The sequence below is a fragment of the Leuresthes tenuis genome, unplaced genomic scaffold, assembly GCF_036924035.1.
Source record: "Leuresthes tenuis unplaced genomic scaffold, fLeuTen1.0.hap1 SCAF_18, whole genome shotgun sequence".
NCBI lineage: Eukaryota > Metazoa > Chordata > Actinopteri > Atheriniformes > Atherinopsidae > Leuresthes > Leuresthes tenuis.
In genome coordinates this window covers 16,542,471-16,560,244 of record NW_027325372.1, presented here as the reverse complement: position 1 = coordinate 16,560,244, position 17,774 = coordinate 16,542,471, and the positions used below count along the sequence as shown (strand labels likewise).

Here is a 17,774-nt window from a genome sequence, read left to right as displayed (position 1 = left end):
TGTGAGTGGAAAGAGCAGATTTTTGCATGGGATTAAATAAATGGGTGGTCCAATCACCAATAAAGTAGTTGAGAAGATCCTGAAGATAGCAAAACGGAGAGAACTGATGATGATGATAATTTGCTTTGGTAAAGGCGAAGGTCATGGTGTCGCAATACCGGGGAGAAAAAGTAAGAAATAAAAAATCTTAATGAATAACTAAGAACACTAAAGGGACTCTGCACCATCAAAAGTGATTCAAACAGTTTTATGTCAATTTAATTACAGCAATTTCTAAGGTCATACAAGTCAAGTTGGTGTGTGCATGTCTTCTAACAAACAGTTCTGTCACAAAACTTCACCAGCAGACAAACACACAGACACAAAAACACCGGAGATAAGGGGAAAAAGCAGAAGCGCTTCTGATAATATGTTTAGATAGAGACATTAGATAACATTAATGACTTAAATGTTTGCATTGGTAGTCGTGTGCGGGTGTTTGTCTGGTGGTTGGGGGTTAGCATAAGGCATGAATAATGACCATCATTGCTGTTACCATCATTATCACAAGCATGGCATTTCAAGAGTGCCATTATCATCATTATTATAGCTAATATTACTGATGATGAGGCTTTCATGGCCTCGCGTTGGCCCTGACTAAAGTATTGTCATGGAAACAGATGGTAGAAAAGAGCATAGCTTTATTGAACTACTCTGTGAAGCTATTCTGGTCAAATGGGGCTTGAATGTCGCACTATCTCTGTCTGTACAGGAGCTGTAATGTTAGAAGTCTTGAGCAGAAACATATGAGAGTCAGGGGCAGAAATAGAAAGACAGAGGGAGAGATGAAAATAGCAGTTTAAACAAAGAAATTAAAGAATTAAGAGATAGAAGATAGGAAACAGTGGTGGCACGGATTTGCATGTGACTGGTGAAGCAGAGATGCTCAACACAAAGAAGTATTGTTTGATAGCTGAAAACAATGACCACGATTCACCCAGTCACAGCCACGCTAGGAAAATGTGCTGGTATTAAGACACAGACAGAGGGCCTTTGACACATTGATTAAACCTTTTTAGATATTTCTTAGCACGGGTAAAATAGTACTCTAATGAATGAGCTCTATCTCGTTTATTTTTACTTTCTGCTGCGCTTCCTTGTGCAATAAATTGCAGAGACTGTCCTAAAATCCAGTTCTACGTCATTTACACATCCAAATTAAATCTATTCAAAAGTGCAACCATCTTTTTGTCTGTTCGAAAGCAGAAACAGCTTGGTGGCCTCCAAGCTATGTTAGCCTCACCCAGACTTTATCACATTCCTTGAACACCTAAATTTATAGAGGGAAATATCAATTTCTATCTCTGAAAGGGTATGGAAAGTTTCCACTTTATATTATATTGCTAATGTATCAAATGAAAGGGATCTCCCAAATAAAATATTCAAAATGAGGTTACCTTAAGTAAAAGATAATGGTCCAGATTTACACAAATCTTTATTATTCTTACTTCGATTGTTTGGGGAATAATGATTTCTACTGGAATATCAGATATCCTTAGAAAGATTAATGCAACAACCTATCTTTCATAAAGAAACATTTTAACATTGTGCATTCAACACTGAGAAGGCTCTTTGTCAACCATAAAACTAGAACAACTGAAAGCAAACTTTAAAAGGAGAATTTACGACACCAACAGTATACCTTGAGAGTTTTACAAATTCATGCGCAGATATAAATACGGTATGTAAACAGAAGACGACATTGTATTCAACCATCAGTGTTTCATGAGGATTACACATTACCAGCTTATCAGAGGTAACATTTACGAGACAGAAAAACATAAATCGTAATGTTTATGAGGAAATCAGCTTCAAATGAGCTTCAAATGAGACAAAATCTGAATCAAACCACTGATAAACATAGTAGGAATAAAAATTAGGGCGATAGTAATCATAAAAAAAGACTGGCAGTTCCACTTTCTACAAGGCATTTCTGGTATGAACATTTCTGAAAAACCAACTACAATTAATCTTTTTAAACAAAGATATGTAATCTGAGTCTTATTGTATTGTTTCCAATTGGTCAAGACATGTATCTACACATATGTGATGAACCATTCATCAGTATTATCTCTACTCCTAATCACAGTTAATTCTGTGTCAAGTGCATTGAGGATCCTCAAATCCCAGAACAGCCTTCTTAAATAAATCCATAATGTTAAAGCTATTGTCAGACATGGACTGCAGCTCTAAAATTGATCTGGAGGGGCTGCATATGAGAATGCACAAATTTCACCGTTCACTCAGGACTTACTATTGAGATTACTCAGCCTTCTATCTGAAACAACAGAAAATGTTAAAGATTGTGAGTGAATACAGCAGATGATCCTCGAGAGCATTCTCGTGCCGTAAATTATACTGATTTGCAGTGAATTTTGCACTGATTTTGCTTCAGGTCTTCTCTAATGTGCACTCTACCCTGGCGCCACATTGGAGTATTTAATGTTGTGAGAATGTATTTCACTTTGAGAATCTCCCGCCGTGTGTGTGAAAGGGCAACTGCAGAAAATCTCAGGACCTAATTATCTGCACATTATCAAGACATTCTCAGGCGCTCATACATGAAAATGGCATATGTTTCTGGTTTTAAAAGTCATGGATAGTAATAGTCTTTCCATAATCTGCACGGAAACATGATTTTCACCAGATCAATGCCAAAACAGTGTGAATCTTTATTGGAAGGATATATAGGGGGGTGGGGTTGCATTTAGAACCAAGGTTGAAGCATATCAGAGAAGAGGATCGGGGGGAACATGTAACTTGTCCAAGCTAAACCCTGGATGTATGAGGGTTAGATGTAAATCTCCTGCTCCTCCTTCATAGGGGGAATAGTTTGCGTGCTGACATGTGATTCTTTCAAAACAGTGATCTCACTTGTTTTGTCTCTACCAATTTGCATCTCCATCAGCTTTTGTTCTTTTTCTGTTTTATCGTCGAATTCCTCCTCCAGTTCTTGTGTAGCTAAGTCTGCCTCTGAGAGGTTTAAGTCTGTACAACCTTGCTGGTTGTTGTGACCGTGTACAGGGCTCTGGTTGTAGTCTTGGCTTCGCCCTTGGTCCTGGCTATTGAAGAAGCTGCGGATGGTGTGTTTGGGCAAGCCTAGCTGAGCAGAGAGGGTGTGGACTGCCTCTTCATCTGGGTTGAGGCCAACGTCCTGGATGAAGCTCTGCAGAATTCCCAGGGCATCACTGGACACGTTTAACCCGTCACCTGGGACCTCATCTCCACCTCCAGCCTTATTATCTGCCTTAGAACAAATCCTGATACTACTATTGTCCTCATTCTTTACATTAGACCACTTAAGATACAATTTCTCCCCAGCATCACAATTTTTGCTGCCTCCAGTGGTCTCATCTGTACCTTCCTTGTTAGTGTTTCCATCCCTCTCCTGCTCATTGTTTTCTCTATTATTATCCCTCTCTCTTTCAATTCCACCCCAGACCCCACCCAGACAATCCCTGTCTCCTCTTCCCCCCTCAACCCAGTCGTTACTCTCCTTTTTTTCACCATTGCAACTGCCTCTACCATGCAAACGTAATCTCAAGTGCCCCCAGGTGGCCCCAGCTTCAGATTCGGCTGGTGATGCAGCACATGGTTGCCGTGGAGACAAGTGAGGTCCTGCCTCTGGCTGCAGGGGTTGATGGGGTTGGAGATGGTGTTGCTGTGGCATCGGGGAGTTGCGCTGGTACTGTTGAGAGTAAAAGGAAGTAATCTGAGTTAAAAGTGTTTCTTGGTCTTTTGAATTTTCTTATTTTTAGTGCCATGAATGATCAAGTGTATTTTATTTGTGATAATTGGAATTACATAAATGTAAAGTGATTTTGGATTTTTTTTTTTTATGATTTAAAGCCTCAAAAATAAGGAACTATTCTGTCTTATTTATTTATTTATTTATATAGTATCATCATTAATCATTTCCTGGCTCTGAATGTATTGGTTGGACTTGAGTTAAACTTAATTTACAGAGTATACACAGAGTGTCTCCTAGTAGCGTCACACTTTTTTTAGTAGGTTAACCTGTTGACTGGTTTGTAAAATCTGTGTCTTGATACGGTCTTGTTCCCTCGATAAGTAAAGGAAGTATACTTTCTAATTTGGTCTAGTAAGAAAAGAAAATTAATTTTTAAATCTATTGAGTTCCTCTGGTAGTTATAAAGAGGTATGCTCTGCAACAAAATATACTCACAGAAACACAACATTTCTATTACATTTTAACTGTGAGTCTATGCTATAACCAAGCCCTAAGTCAACCCAGAGGCATTTAAAGTGAGAAATAGCTGATCGGATTTATGGATCATTGTTTAAGATGGTTATTGTCTTTTTTTCTGACATCTTTGGTATCGAGCTGTTGCTTTTCCATTACATAACATTTTTGGGATGTATTTTCTTTTAAATTTCCACTAAAAACATTTTCATTTTCTTTACAACACTTTTCTGAAATTTATGTTTTTAATCTCAGCAAACATATACACCTTCTCAAGCCTTATCTATCACAGTATATAAATGATCTTCTAATTGTAGCCTTACTAGTGTGTTGTCATTGCTGAGCAGTGTGATCCTCTCAGTGCAGTGCTGTGCAGTCATGTTGCTGCTTTCCTGTTCGTAGATGGCATCTCGTTCAGTCTGGGACAGACTGAGGAATCGGCGGATCATACTCAGGTTCTCCCACAAGGTGCGGTTCTCTGGGCAAGGATCCTCCTTCCAGCGCAGAAGCTCACACAGCCAGCCCTACAGCAGGAACAGTACTTACATACATTGCAAAGTATCGACAAGCTACCCCATTGTCTATGTAAGACCAAGCAAACAAAGGTTCTGGCTGAACTCTTTTATTTGTCCCAAGGTTAAACCACTGTGTAAGAGCACATTTGTACACTTGCTGTGTTTTAACAGGACCAAGAGACCCAGGGAGCTCCAGGAGGGACACTTGAATACTTTGGAAGACATTTATAGCCTATCTGTCTGTCTGCTGCCGGTACAATGGTGGCGCAGCCATGTAAATTACAGTTATAAAACTTCACAAATGCCTAGATAAAATCAAAATGAAAGTCAACTTTAAATGCAATCCATGTTTACTAAGTCAGGATTAAAATTTTTAACTGGGGCCAAGAGATGCTTTTTTACGACCTTTTTAAACTTTTTTGCTCCTTGGACATGTACTTTTTAAATGATCGGTTTGAAATTCCCAGTGTGTAGGTATATGTGGTGGATAAACACTTTCCAAAGTGCTTTTGGGCAAAGTATGGTGTGATTGAAAACACGCTACCATATAGGAGATTATCATTTCTGTTGTTCTCAGTCAAATCCAGTAGAATTTCTGGTTTCGAAAGACCAAGATTGCAACAGCCATGCTTCTGCACATGAGGCTTCAAAACTTTAGTACAGAAATCAGTGCAATCAGTTTAGAATCATTTGATTTGAGACATCTGCTAAATAAGCTAAGCTAAACAAACAATGCAACATACCATACCTTTAAACTGCAGAGTTTCAAGTAAATATTAGTGAATCTATGAAGAGTTCAATTTACATTTTCTTCACAAATTTGCTCAAAACTGGTTCCTGTTTACCCTATAAACGTGCAAAAATAAGGTCAATTTGAAAATACCATACCGACTAATCTCATTAGATTTTCTTATCATCTTAAACTGTTTCGGCATCACTGAAGAAGAAACTTGTGAGTGGCAGATTGAGGAACTTAAAGCCAAGCTATATTCATAAACCGCAACATGATTGCAAGCAGGCTGATACACACACACATACACCTGGCTGAAGCCCAAGTTTAGCACACAATGCCATCCAGATGCACAGTGCAGATAGAACAGAGAGATCCAGCGTGGTTCTGCCTGCCAAATAACTGGGTAATAGAGCAAGGGAGAAATAGAGAGAGGGATGTAGAAAGAGAAGGGTAAAGAGAATATAGAGGAAGTGAGGGAAAATCGAGGCCAGTGAAGAGACAGAAAGAGAACCTCAGGGGTTTTGGACCACCTGTTTTTACTGGCGTGACCACTGAATGACCTCTGAATGTCTAAATGATGGGTTGAGAAAGAAAGGAAGAAAAAAGAAAGAAAGGAAGAAAGACAGAAAGATGGTAAAATTTGAAGATATGCGGGAAATGCAGAGAAAATGAGACAGCTAAAATCTCCCCATTCCATGAAGGGAAATTATCCTCAAAACAAAAGGCAATAACAAGCTTATGGGGACGCTATAAAAATGAGAACAATAAACACTCAAATCATGCCCGTGTGTGTGAGTTTGTGTGTCTGGATTTGTGCATCTCTGTGTGTGTAATTCTGTGTACTTGCACTCATACAGTAAGTCTGTTTGCATAAGTAAGCAGTGTGCATGTGTGCATGGTGACTATTAAAGCAATAATTTAGCACACAATAGCAGTCTGATGCACTGATGATAGTCTTCTGCAGTGTGCAGCTGCTGGTTGATTATCTGGGTTTTTCTCCTCACACAGCTATCTCTGTCATCAAAATTGATAAATTTAAACATTTAGACAAGCAAAAGAAGCGACTGGGTGCAATATGTTCAAATTAGGGATTGGACGTCTTCATTTGATTCACTGTAGAAAGCCAGTACCTGACTCTTGGAGGCAGCAACCTTTGCAAACAGAGCCTGAGACACCTTGGCTCTCTTCATCTCATGCTGAATCTCCTCATAGATAGAGGCACTGACATTGAGAACACAACTGTCTGTCCTCAAACCTCTGTCAGTCGCAACTGGGGACAGTCTTGCCTTAAAAGAGACAGACAAGAAAAATGAGAAAAGATTGTGTTTAGATGCAAGCTACACTAAGTAAAGGGCACTGGAATGAATCCAAAACAGAGCACAAACTACATTTTTAGAAATGTGGAGCCATTGAGGAGTCATATCTTTTATGCAACCCTTGGGGAGGGGGGTCCGCCTGCTTTGAAATCAGCAAAGGCATAGAAAATACATTACAAAGGAGGCAACACTAGTAACAGAGCTATATGAAGATAATAAGACATCTGCTTGAAAGAAAATTCATATGATCTTTTCTACAGTTTTGGACAATTCAATAATGCAGATGAAAACATTATTTCATACTTCCATGTAGGATTCAGAACACTTCTGTTTGAGGGAATATAATATTTCAGATGTTTTTTCACTCGTTCCAAACCATTACATTTGACATCAGTAAGTGTGAATTTTTATTTTTTTGTCTCATTCAGTGTTTTGAAAATGGCTTTTATACGTCAAACTGAGGTGAAAAACTGGTGTCGACAAGAGGTCCCCTCCTGAGTCTCCTCATGTTGCTAGTGTCTAGGCAAACAAAATAGCACCTGAACACATCACAAAGAATACACTGCTTGTCAGTGCAGAAGGAGGTGGTAGTATGTATGTTATACAATAAGGGCAAGTGGAAGATCATGTAGATTAAAAATAAAGGAAATGTAAACGTAGCATGTGCTTTGTGTTTTTTTTGATTATGTTATACAGAGCAGGACTCTCTCTCGTCATGATTATTATTGTTTTAGAAAAATGAAGACGGCAAATGAGTAGAAACTGTTTTACATGTTAAGTTAGCTTCAGGCAGCTTAAGTCGGCTGTCTTACTGTCATCACTGCCGCCTACTGTCTCGTACCTCGTTGCTATGATTAAAAGCATATCAGAGTTAGCTCTCTTAGACAGATATGATGCCAATTCTACAAGGTTGAAAATGACGTGAAAGTCTTTTTTATGCTGAAAGAACTTGCTGATGCAGCTCAACAAAGTTGATGGGGTGCACACACCAAAGATGCTCCAGATAAATTCAATTCAAATCAAATGAAAAGAAATGTTTTTCTTTCTTTTTTCTTCCTTTTTTTTTGACATTGGAGCATACAAACCTGTTCTATAAGACGGCTAAAATGAAGCCATGAACCTGTAAATCAACATAGTAGGGGACCATGAATATATTTTAGTGCTCTTTAATGAGGAGGAACACATAGGTTAAAAAATCTTACAGCAGGCTTGTGAGTCCTGACTTTTGATTTCATGTCTTGCTGTCTCTCTGCTGGCTGACCTGTGTTGATCTTGGTGGTGTGTTGTTGCAGCTGGGTACGAATCCAGTCAGACTCCTCTCCTTCTCCTCCTGGTAGATGCGCTCCCTCTCAGCCTCGGGGAGCTGCAGGAAGCTGTGCATGGCCCGCAGATTGACCAGCAGAGACTGGGAGGCATGTTTCAGATCCTCTTCCTTTCGCAAGATCTCAGAGAGCAGACCCTGGTAAAAGCACTAAAGTTAAAACTCTTCGGTTAGTGCAACACACAACGACACACGCAGACCCATTCAGACACACTGGTTGTTTTCAGAGGATCATTCCGAGAAAATCATTGCGCATGTAACAGACTGTTATTCAAATAAATATGTGCGTCTTATGTAAAAACATCCCTTGCTGCTTTTCGTTTGTGTGTTTTGGAGGTAATACTGGCCGGATTTTCCTTTGACAAAGCTTTACTAGTTGTTAAAGCTTTGTTTCCAGTTGTAGTGCTAAATGAAGCACTCAGCTTCATATTTAGTTTGGTGATATGAGAGGGCTGTTTATCCTATCATGTATCTCCATAATGCAACATTCCCTCAAAGCAGAGAAAAACATCCAGTTCAGTCAAGTTTCAAGTCACGTTTTCATTTCTTTGGTTTGTTAGATTTTACATTTAGAATGATTAGGGCTGTTTATTTTAGACATTCTCATTTAAGACATTCTCTCAGGCATCACACAGGGGATACATCTTGTACTAAACATCACGACTTTTTCATTATGTTCAAGATGTCAACTTCTTAAGGGCTTGAAAGAATTTCATAAGCGTTCTGCATATCCAACTCTGGATCACAGTCAAAGAGGCATCTTTACAAAATCTTGCATGTTTAGGGTTTCACAGCCAGTTCAAAGTCAGTGCTAAGCGTGCTGCTTGTCTGTGCAGCTGGCATTATGCTGGGTGTATCTATCTGTTCAGTTAAGCCTTCAAACCCCATATGCAAAATGCACGGCTTCCTTCCTAACAAGAAATCAGATTTCATGCTAGTAGAGAAATAGCATGAGAGGAATCAGCCTTCTTATTCAAATCATGGATCCCCACTGGATCTCTTCAGCAACCCAGCTTGTATGGCTGGCACCAGAGCACCTTGGACTTGACAACAGGGATAGATGGGGGTGGATAATAACCAACTCTGCTTATTGTGATGAAAATGATAATGATACTAATAATAATATAATTATAACAAAGAGCTTAGCCTGTCCTTTGAGCCCCATTTCTGTCAGTGCAGTGCTGAAAACAAGATGACGGAGACAGAGATAATGTAGCACTTTAGTGTTAGACACAATAGCTGGGGGAGATATGGATACAAAAGGAGGAAGACTAATGGACAAAGAAAAGGAAAGATGAAAAAAGATGGATTGACCATGTGAGTTAGAGATTAAATGAATAGAGAGGTTGCCAGAGGTGGCAAGAAGGAAGGACAGTCAGGTAGAGCAAGAGGTAGAGCGAGACAGCATTTCTCCAAGGGGTTGTGATTAGTTGGCCGAGCAGCTGCTTCAGTGCTGGCACCAGCTTTGTGCTGCAGAGAGCTGGCACAAACACACACACACACTCAAACACACTAACAAACATGCACAAGGGGAGGGGGCACTGCGGAACAGGCCATGCCAGCGTGCCAACCAAGGGACGTACCTACAACCAGAAAACACAAATGCAAATAGCCATCAAACTGTTCTGAATTTTAACAGGCCCTTTATTTTGTGCTCTGCTCCCACCATACCTGGGTCCTGTTAAAGGCCACACGGGCAAAGATGGCTTGGGAGATGCCTGCTCGCTTCAGCTCCTCTCTGACACACTGGTAAATGTCACTTGGCACGTCTGTGGGTCCCACAGAAGACCCAGCCGCTGTCTGATTCTGCAGCCCGGTTGCAGGACCTACCCCAGGGCCACACTGTGCCTGCTGTAAGGGCTGGGAATCAGGGGGTTTAGAGAAGACCTTGGCAGGAGCTCTTCCTACTGCGGGTGGGTTGAGATACTGCTGTGGTGATGAGGAGAGACCCTGGCCAGCTAGCATGCGGCTAACAGCGTACTGCTGGTTGAGAAACTGGGCCATCACCAGTTGCTGGTTAACTATTTGGGGGCCGAGAGGCTGAGTTACCAGCCCAGGAGGGTGCAGACCAAGGGCTGAGTGACCACAAATGTTGGATACAGCAGGATGAGGGAAAAGAAGAGTTGTGGTCTGATCAGGTGGGCTACTTGTAACTGGCTGTTGATTGAGGGTAATGTGAGTGGACTGCTCAAAAAAGCGGTCAGTATCTGGTGAGAGAGAAGGAAAGAAAAGACATGTAGACACTTTTCTCCAACAGCACAATAACAAAGAAAAGACAGTAGCTGTACACACCTGGAGAAATTGAAATAAATTATATGTGGTGGGTAAACATCAGAAACACCTTTGAAAAATGTATAAATTAAAAAAACAAAAACATTTCTCTTTCTCTTGATGTACTGCAAAAGTAGCAGATGCTCTTCAAAATCACAACGTGAGTAACATTAACTGTGCAGTGGGGAAAAAAAGCATGAAAACCCTTTAGAATTACCAGATTTTCTGTTGCAATTGCTCATGAAATCTTGTTAATTCTTCATCTAAGTCACAAGTACAGACAAACACAAAGTTCTCGCTGTGCTAGTGTCTAGTTAAGGTCTGCACTCAGTTTGAAGCTATTCTGAAATAGAATGAGACACCTTGACATTATCCTGTATAATATACCCATAAGCTTGAGAAATTATTGTCATCTTGATGGTCTCCAGGCCCAAAGGGAGCTCTCAAAATCATGATGCTTAAATATTAGTATACAGTGCCATTTTAATGCTATAGACAGTGCTATATCGTTTACAAAAAAAGAAGGGAAAAGGGTCTGAAGCAAAAAGTGTATGCTGAGTATTATCTCTTTTGGGCAGTATCACAGTTTGTAAATAATTTTTGTTGCAGCTCTGACTTTTTTTTTACTTCGTTTTTTTAAATTTTTTTTTACCATTTTTCACACCACAGGCTTTGATCATCTTGCATGTACGACTCTTTGTGGTCTAACGCAAGATCTTCAGTTATGTTTACACCGGGGGCTTTTCGAGGACCATGTGAAGCTTCTTTGGATAACCAGTTGTGTATGTTTAGATCATTATTTAGGAGGGTTAAGGTCATTATTCAGAATGTGCTGACATACAATGGAATCCATTCTACCAGTGAAATGTTCATTGTGCCAGTAGTTGCAACTCAAGCCCACAGCATAATTAGACCACCACCATGCTGAACACAGAGAGAGATGTTCTTGTCCTAAAGTTCAACACTGTTCATTTGGGGTGAAGCTACTATTTTAGTGCCATGATACAACAGGACTTGTTTAAAAACTCCATAAGGCCTGTTTCTTGCAAACTTCTCATCCTGAACTTTGTGATGAGGCACCAGGAAAGGTTTTCCTGTGACTATTCCATGAAGGTTTTGTCTGTGTTGGTGTCACTGTATCTGTCCCCCTGAGTCCCCTCAATCTTCTTGCAGTCTTGTGAGGGGAAATCCTAAAGTACAAGAAGTTCCCTTGTTAAGTTTTCTTGGTCTTCCAGTCCATAGTCTGACCCCAGCTGTTGCTGTTAACTATCATCTCTTTATTACAGTCTGAACAAAGGTAAATGCTACCTAAAAATGCTTGTCTATCCTGCCATAGCCCTCTTCTGCTTCGTAAGCATCAGTTATTTTCATTTTGAGAATGCTAAGCAACTGCATAGAGGAGCCCATTACTGCTGACGAGGAACAAGGAAGGATTGAAATAGAAGTACTGGGAGGTTTGGGGAGTCAGTCAAATATTTAGCTTTGCTATTTATCTTTGAAATTTGTTTAATGATAATGTTGAGCAAATCTAAATCCCTTTTTTTATGATTTGAGACCTTGTTTAAAGTTATCTTTCTTTTTTTGCTTTAAAAATGTAGAAAACAAATATTTGTTTGTTTACTCCATCCAGTTGATGTGTTTTATTTGTAAGGTATGGTTCACATTAGCAAACACTTGTTGTGAGTACCAAACTCAAAATGTGTGACTGTTCTTTACTTGTTGAAGTAGTTTTAACACACGCCTCCAATCTCGTTTTACTGACTGAACTGCAGGGTTGCTGCCTCCTTAGTTTTATTATGTCACTAACATGGAATTTTACAAAGTTTTTCTAACCTGTGGGTGCTTGAATTGTATATTTGATGGACAAGGTCAGTAAAGTGATCTTCGTAATTAATTAGAATAGATTACATTTGTTCATAATTCTATCTTGAATCAGGATTTGACCAAATTCATACAAAAATACAGATATATTCAGAGGGTTAACTTACTTTCTCTTACCACTGTATTATGCCATGTTCTGATCTATGAAATGGCAAGCGTTTATCTTCTTTTCAAATTTCAAGTATGATACATAAGCTTAAACTGAATTAATACCAAGAATGGATTTGGGATGCACATTACATAATGATATAAGCGAATTAAATCCCTCACCCTTGAAGCACTTGGACCTCTTGAAGTGCTTGTACCATCGACCAAACTCATGACACTTGGCGGCTGAGACATTTGCATAGTAAGTGCTATTTACAATAGATGATATCATGCTCTGAAACAGAGGGGGAAAGACAATAGAAATTCATTACATTTTCTGTGTGCCTGCTATGGGCGGCCTGGGTGTCTCAGCTGTTCACACATCTGATATTAATGAACTCAGATCTGTGTTATTAAAAAGACCCCCAGGTAAATAGGATAATAAAGACAGATGGGTGTGTCAGTGTGTGAGTGCATGCATGCATGTGTGTGTGCAAGTGTGTGTGTGTGTAATCAAACACCAGAGGTCATCAGAGACTATGCCTGTCTCTCACTCACTGACACACACACACACACTCAGACAATATTTTTTCCCTGAAGACCATCCTGTGCAATCTTTACATCTGATTACACCTTTCATCTTCTCATATTTATTTTAATCTGCTTCCCACAAACAAGAGGGGGGGGGGGGGGGGGGGGGGTTTAAGGGACTGATAGGAGAAATGAGGGAGGAGGGACTGGCTTGTGTCAGATATTAACACTACAGAGAATGGAAGAATTTGAAACAGCGAGATGTCATGAGCAGTTTCTGTTTTTCAAGCTGTAGATGTCCTCAGTTCCTTCAGACAAAACAGCATATGGACTAAGTTGATCATTCTGAATATTCATGTTGATGCTTTTCCCAATCCCTGCATGATGCATTGAATTATTTCTGCCTTTGTGTCTGTGTTTGATTGATTAAATGCATGCAATGCTAAAACCAGCAGAAAAAGCTAAATAGCAAAAATGAAAATGAGGTAGTCTGAACAAGAGAGAAATGGATGGTAAAGCTAAAAGACAGACAGACAGGCTTTCTGTCGACAGGCTCAGTAAGCAGCAGGCATGGCAGTGGGGCTTTTTAAGAGATAACAATCTCTTTTTATCTTTTTCTCCTCCCAGCATTCTGCCCTCGTAGCATATCTACCTCACCATCAAGACTTCCTGTATTACTACTGGGCCACATACATGCTCACAAACACTCCCACACACGCACACACACACCGGACATGAAAGAGCAAAGGCAATACATAAACATAAATTCCCTCCACTTTATGGTCTTTTCTCTTTTTTTATGCCTGTTTTGTGTGCGTACGTGTGTGTGTGTTTTACCTGGGATAGTGGGCATTCCTTGGCCAGAGAGCTCTGATTCATCTCCTTGAGGAGCTCCTTTAGAGCGTTTCTCACTGTGGAGTGACTCCACTGCTCTGCTGGCAAGTCTTCCAATTTGGGACTGCTGGGTAAATTGAAAAGCAAAAAGCCCTGAACTGTAGTATTTTTACAGTTTAAAGACATTCAAGTAAATTAGTGTTTCATCTTCATATGGTTTTAGGACTTCCACTACTGTTACTCTATGGAATTTTTTTATAAGACCCTGATAAAATCATGAAGGTAGACTTTAGAAAACGCCTATCAGAGCTATTTAAAAGACAAGCAATTGTTTTTACTTGATCAATAGTCTCAATATAATGTGGTAAATTGGCAGGAAACCCATATTCATGATATCCTTAAAACTTTTCCCCACTGTATTGACTTGTGGATTGCATTTGTAAGATTCTCAGTAAATATCCAGGCTAACAAAAAGCTTAGCATGGCTTTGCTGGCTGAAACTAGACCTCATGCAAACATTGTCTCACCCAAAAATGAAAGCACACACACAGTTTGACCGAAGGTCTCGGTTGTGACTTTGGGTAAACTCGTGAAACTTGAGAAAACAATTGCTATCCCATTTCGACCTTTTTTTTAAAAAAAACAATAGGTAGTTCTTAAAGAAAAAAAAATGCAAAGTAATCATATTATTCCCAGGTGTGATTCACATTTTCAAAATTAAATTATTTATCTAAACTCTGTGTTCAGTCTCCTTTTTATGTTGTTGCCCACGTGACAGGTTTGAAAATAAATGGAGACTTGTCCGGGATTAGCAAATAAATCTAGTGGCTGGTATGCAAACATGAGCTGCTGCAGCAGCAAAGATTGCTGATCTCCCCCCCTGCAAGCCTCACCAGCAGCCACACCTTCACGGGTGCAAGCAATGGAGACAATTAAGACAACGAAGCCCATGCATCACTCAGTGACTCTAGCTCAGCCACTGCAAGGCAAGTGGGGATGTGGGATGGTGTAACAAATGGCTTTGGTTTTGTGCACACTGGCTCACTGTCACTACATAGCCATTGTTATTATAATTATTGTTATTATCATTAGCAACACCTTTTTCTACTGTAAGTCTAAATGTTTTCTGAGGAAAACAGGTAAGCTAACTGCACTTTTCTGCTGTAAAGAAGTAAACAAATCTTAAGGTCAAGAGAGTGCACATCTACAATTCTAGGTTCTTGGAACAGAATCTGAATATAACTGTAGACTATAGTACGTAATATCTGCTCTATACCTGTGCAGCTGTATTTTAAGGGTGATAACATGGTGAACATCCTGCAGCATGTCAGCAACTGTTGCATCTGGAGCGTCTGTTACACAGGACAGAGGCACTGGATTCCACCTGCCTACCTGGATCAGACCTGAACACACACAACCAAAACTGAAAACTGAGAGAGCCTAAAGATGTACAGATGCACCTGTAGCTTCAATGCATTGTGCGTGTTGTGTACCTTTAGCCTGTGCTGCAGAGCTGTGTGAATATCCCAGTGTCAGCAGGGCCATTTCTATCAGCTGATTAAATAGCAGATCCCTCTTGACCAACACAAACTCAGAATGCTCTTCTCTTCTTTCCAGCTCCAAAGGACTTTCCCTGTGCTCTACCACACAGAACACCGGTAGCAGGCTTCCTGGAGTGACAGACAAACATAAAATCAATTAATGCTATGATAGGTACTTCATCAACCTCCAGACTAATTACATATTTCATTATCATGTCAGATGTTATTTTAGGCAAAATAACTTAATGCAGGTGATTTTTGAATTTTCAAACTTGCCTAATCAGACTAGAATTTACTGTACAGTTGTGTACATCTGTTAGTTAATTAGACAGCAGATGAAGGAGCTCTAATCACAGTACAACTGATCAAGTCTGTAATGTTTGAAAAATTAGCAACAAACTAAAATATTTTTAGCAAATAGTAAGATCCTTCGTGCATGTTCTGCAAACATTTCCACACATAAGCCCATGTACCTTTGGTGTGCCAGCTATTGCCTTGTAGCCTCGTTGTGGTGGATTTCTGGGTCAAGCAGGGATTTTTGGCTACAGGACTCCCCTGTCTGCTCCTCTCTGGGCTCAAGGGTCCCATCTCGTGTTGTTCCAGTCGAGCCAACTTAGTAGGAGGGGGTCGAGGGTCTGTAGCTAGATCACTGCCCTCAGCTTTCTTGATTCCATTACACTGGGGATCCATCTGTGGTCTCACACTAATATAGATTCAGAGATATTTAATAATCAAAGTCAGTGTAGTTACCAAATATAAATGACTTATCTTATATTTTAAAGTAACTTTTGGAATGACAAACATAGTGCCCTTACTATTATACTGCAAATTATTATTGCATACCACATACACACTACAGTATACCCTGTAGCCTACCAGGTGTCAAGAATACATAAAAGAAAGTCCTTCCAGTTGAACAAAAAGTCTGAATTAGAAAGTGCAAATTTAACGCAAAAACACTTAGATCTGAAGGATGTCCGCAAGGTCTGACCTTCATCCAGATGCCACGATTAGGATAACCCTAAATCCAGATAACGTCCAGTGAAAGCTACAGTCAGTTTTCCTTAACAAATCAGCTGTCATCAGCAAGCGGCAGTTCGGTTCATTTTTACACCTTGACGAACACTAATAGTCCCACGTTTGGTTATGGTTAAGTTTTATCGAGGTGAAATCAACCTGTTTGTGCACGCCCCGACGTGCTATCACACATCAACAAGCCCATTCCTACACACAGCGGACGTATCCATGTGTTTTGCTTGCTTCCATTGATCTCCAGCTAAGGAACAGATACGCCTCTCCCGGTTGTGTACGTGTCCGGCGGTACACTCCTGTGCGTCCGTCTCCTTTACTGTAATCGGTGGCTTAACATCAAAACAATCCCGTGCTTACTGAGAGAGTACTTCTATTTAAATCCTTCCTTGGTCCTTGATAGCGCTTCGCTTTCCGCTGGAAAGATTAACTGACCTCAGCACAAGTTCACAGCAATCTCCCACCATCTATCCAGAGCACCGGGACATGCTGCATCTATGGATCAAGCTGCAGAGAGAACAATGCGCGGAGTGGATCTCCTGCCAAAAGGCTACACCGTTGACTCCGGGACAGCAGTTGTTGGTTACACTTCAAAGCGCTGTGCGCACGCGGAGAAAGAAAGAGAGGGAGAGAGACCCCCACCCCTTCTTCTCAGTCCATCACACACACGCGCACACTCAGTCTCAGATATACACAGACCCAGATGCATTACCATATGGCGTAATAATGAATTCACCAGCGCGCTCAGTAAATGTATTAAATGTGACAATTGCGCATAAATCTATTTATTATGTTCTGCCGCATGCTGTGCACGCACTTATTACTGTCTTTAGGGTATTAGAGTTCTCCATGGTAACAAAGTAGAGCAGGACAAGGTGGTTCTGGTTGAGTCATATTAACTTTTGAACGCTTTTATGATGTCTGTGGCTCTTCTTTATAACGTGGAAAATAATCATTTTCACTCCAAGCAGCCAGGTCTGTCTAACTATAAACAAAATTGTGTTGTACACAACTAATGGTACAGTGCATTATAGTAGTCTATAGCACAGCAATTACTCCTTTAACGTGGTATTGTAATGTTATGTACGTATTTTTTTAATATAATGCATATTATACAATGTGATTACACTAAAATGAGTTTTGAATTGCATAGCACAACATAACTCAACATATATGTTGATTGCAACAAGATAAATAAATGTATCACTCACTTATAGAAAAATTATTAGATTAAATAATAATTTGATAACTTATTGAACTCTGACCTTCTCAGTCACACTTAAGTCACACAAAATATAAGTCGGCATCTAAAAAAAGACGGAGGGATAACATTCCTTTACTGTACCTGATGGTGATGAATATTGTAGTGCAGGAATCAGTTTGTCCTCTTTCCTGTTTGCAGAAACCCTTCAGTTGCAGCCAAGTATCAGTAAGCCTTCCCCACTCTGCGGCCCATGGCAGACGAGATCCAC

At 40.1% G+C, this 17,774-nt stretch overlaps 1 protein-coding gene across 1 annotated transcript; it reads right to left on the bottom strand.

Annotated features, from left to right (window-relative positions):
* Positions 1–259: 259 nt before the first annotated feature.
* On the bottom strand, positions 260–16,885 carry LOC140275462 (DNA-binding protein SATB1-like). Its single transcript, XM_072370935.1, has 11 exons — positions 16,265–16,885; positions 15,747–15,976; positions 15,226–15,402; positions 15,009–15,135; positions 13,736–13,859; positions 12,551–12,662; positions 9,800–10,335; positions 8,069–8,266; positions 6,622–6,777; positions 4,567–4,767; positions 260–3,727 (listed from the first exon to the last, which is right to left on the bottom strand). Exons 2-11 carry the CDS (start codon positions 15,961–15,963, stop codon positions 2,831–2,833), a joined length of 2,745 nt encoding a protein of 914 aa, XP_072227036.1. The 5' UTR covers positions 15,964–15,976; positions 16,265–16,885; the 3' UTR covers positions 260–2,830.
* Positions 16,886–17,774: the final 889 nt, after the last annotated feature.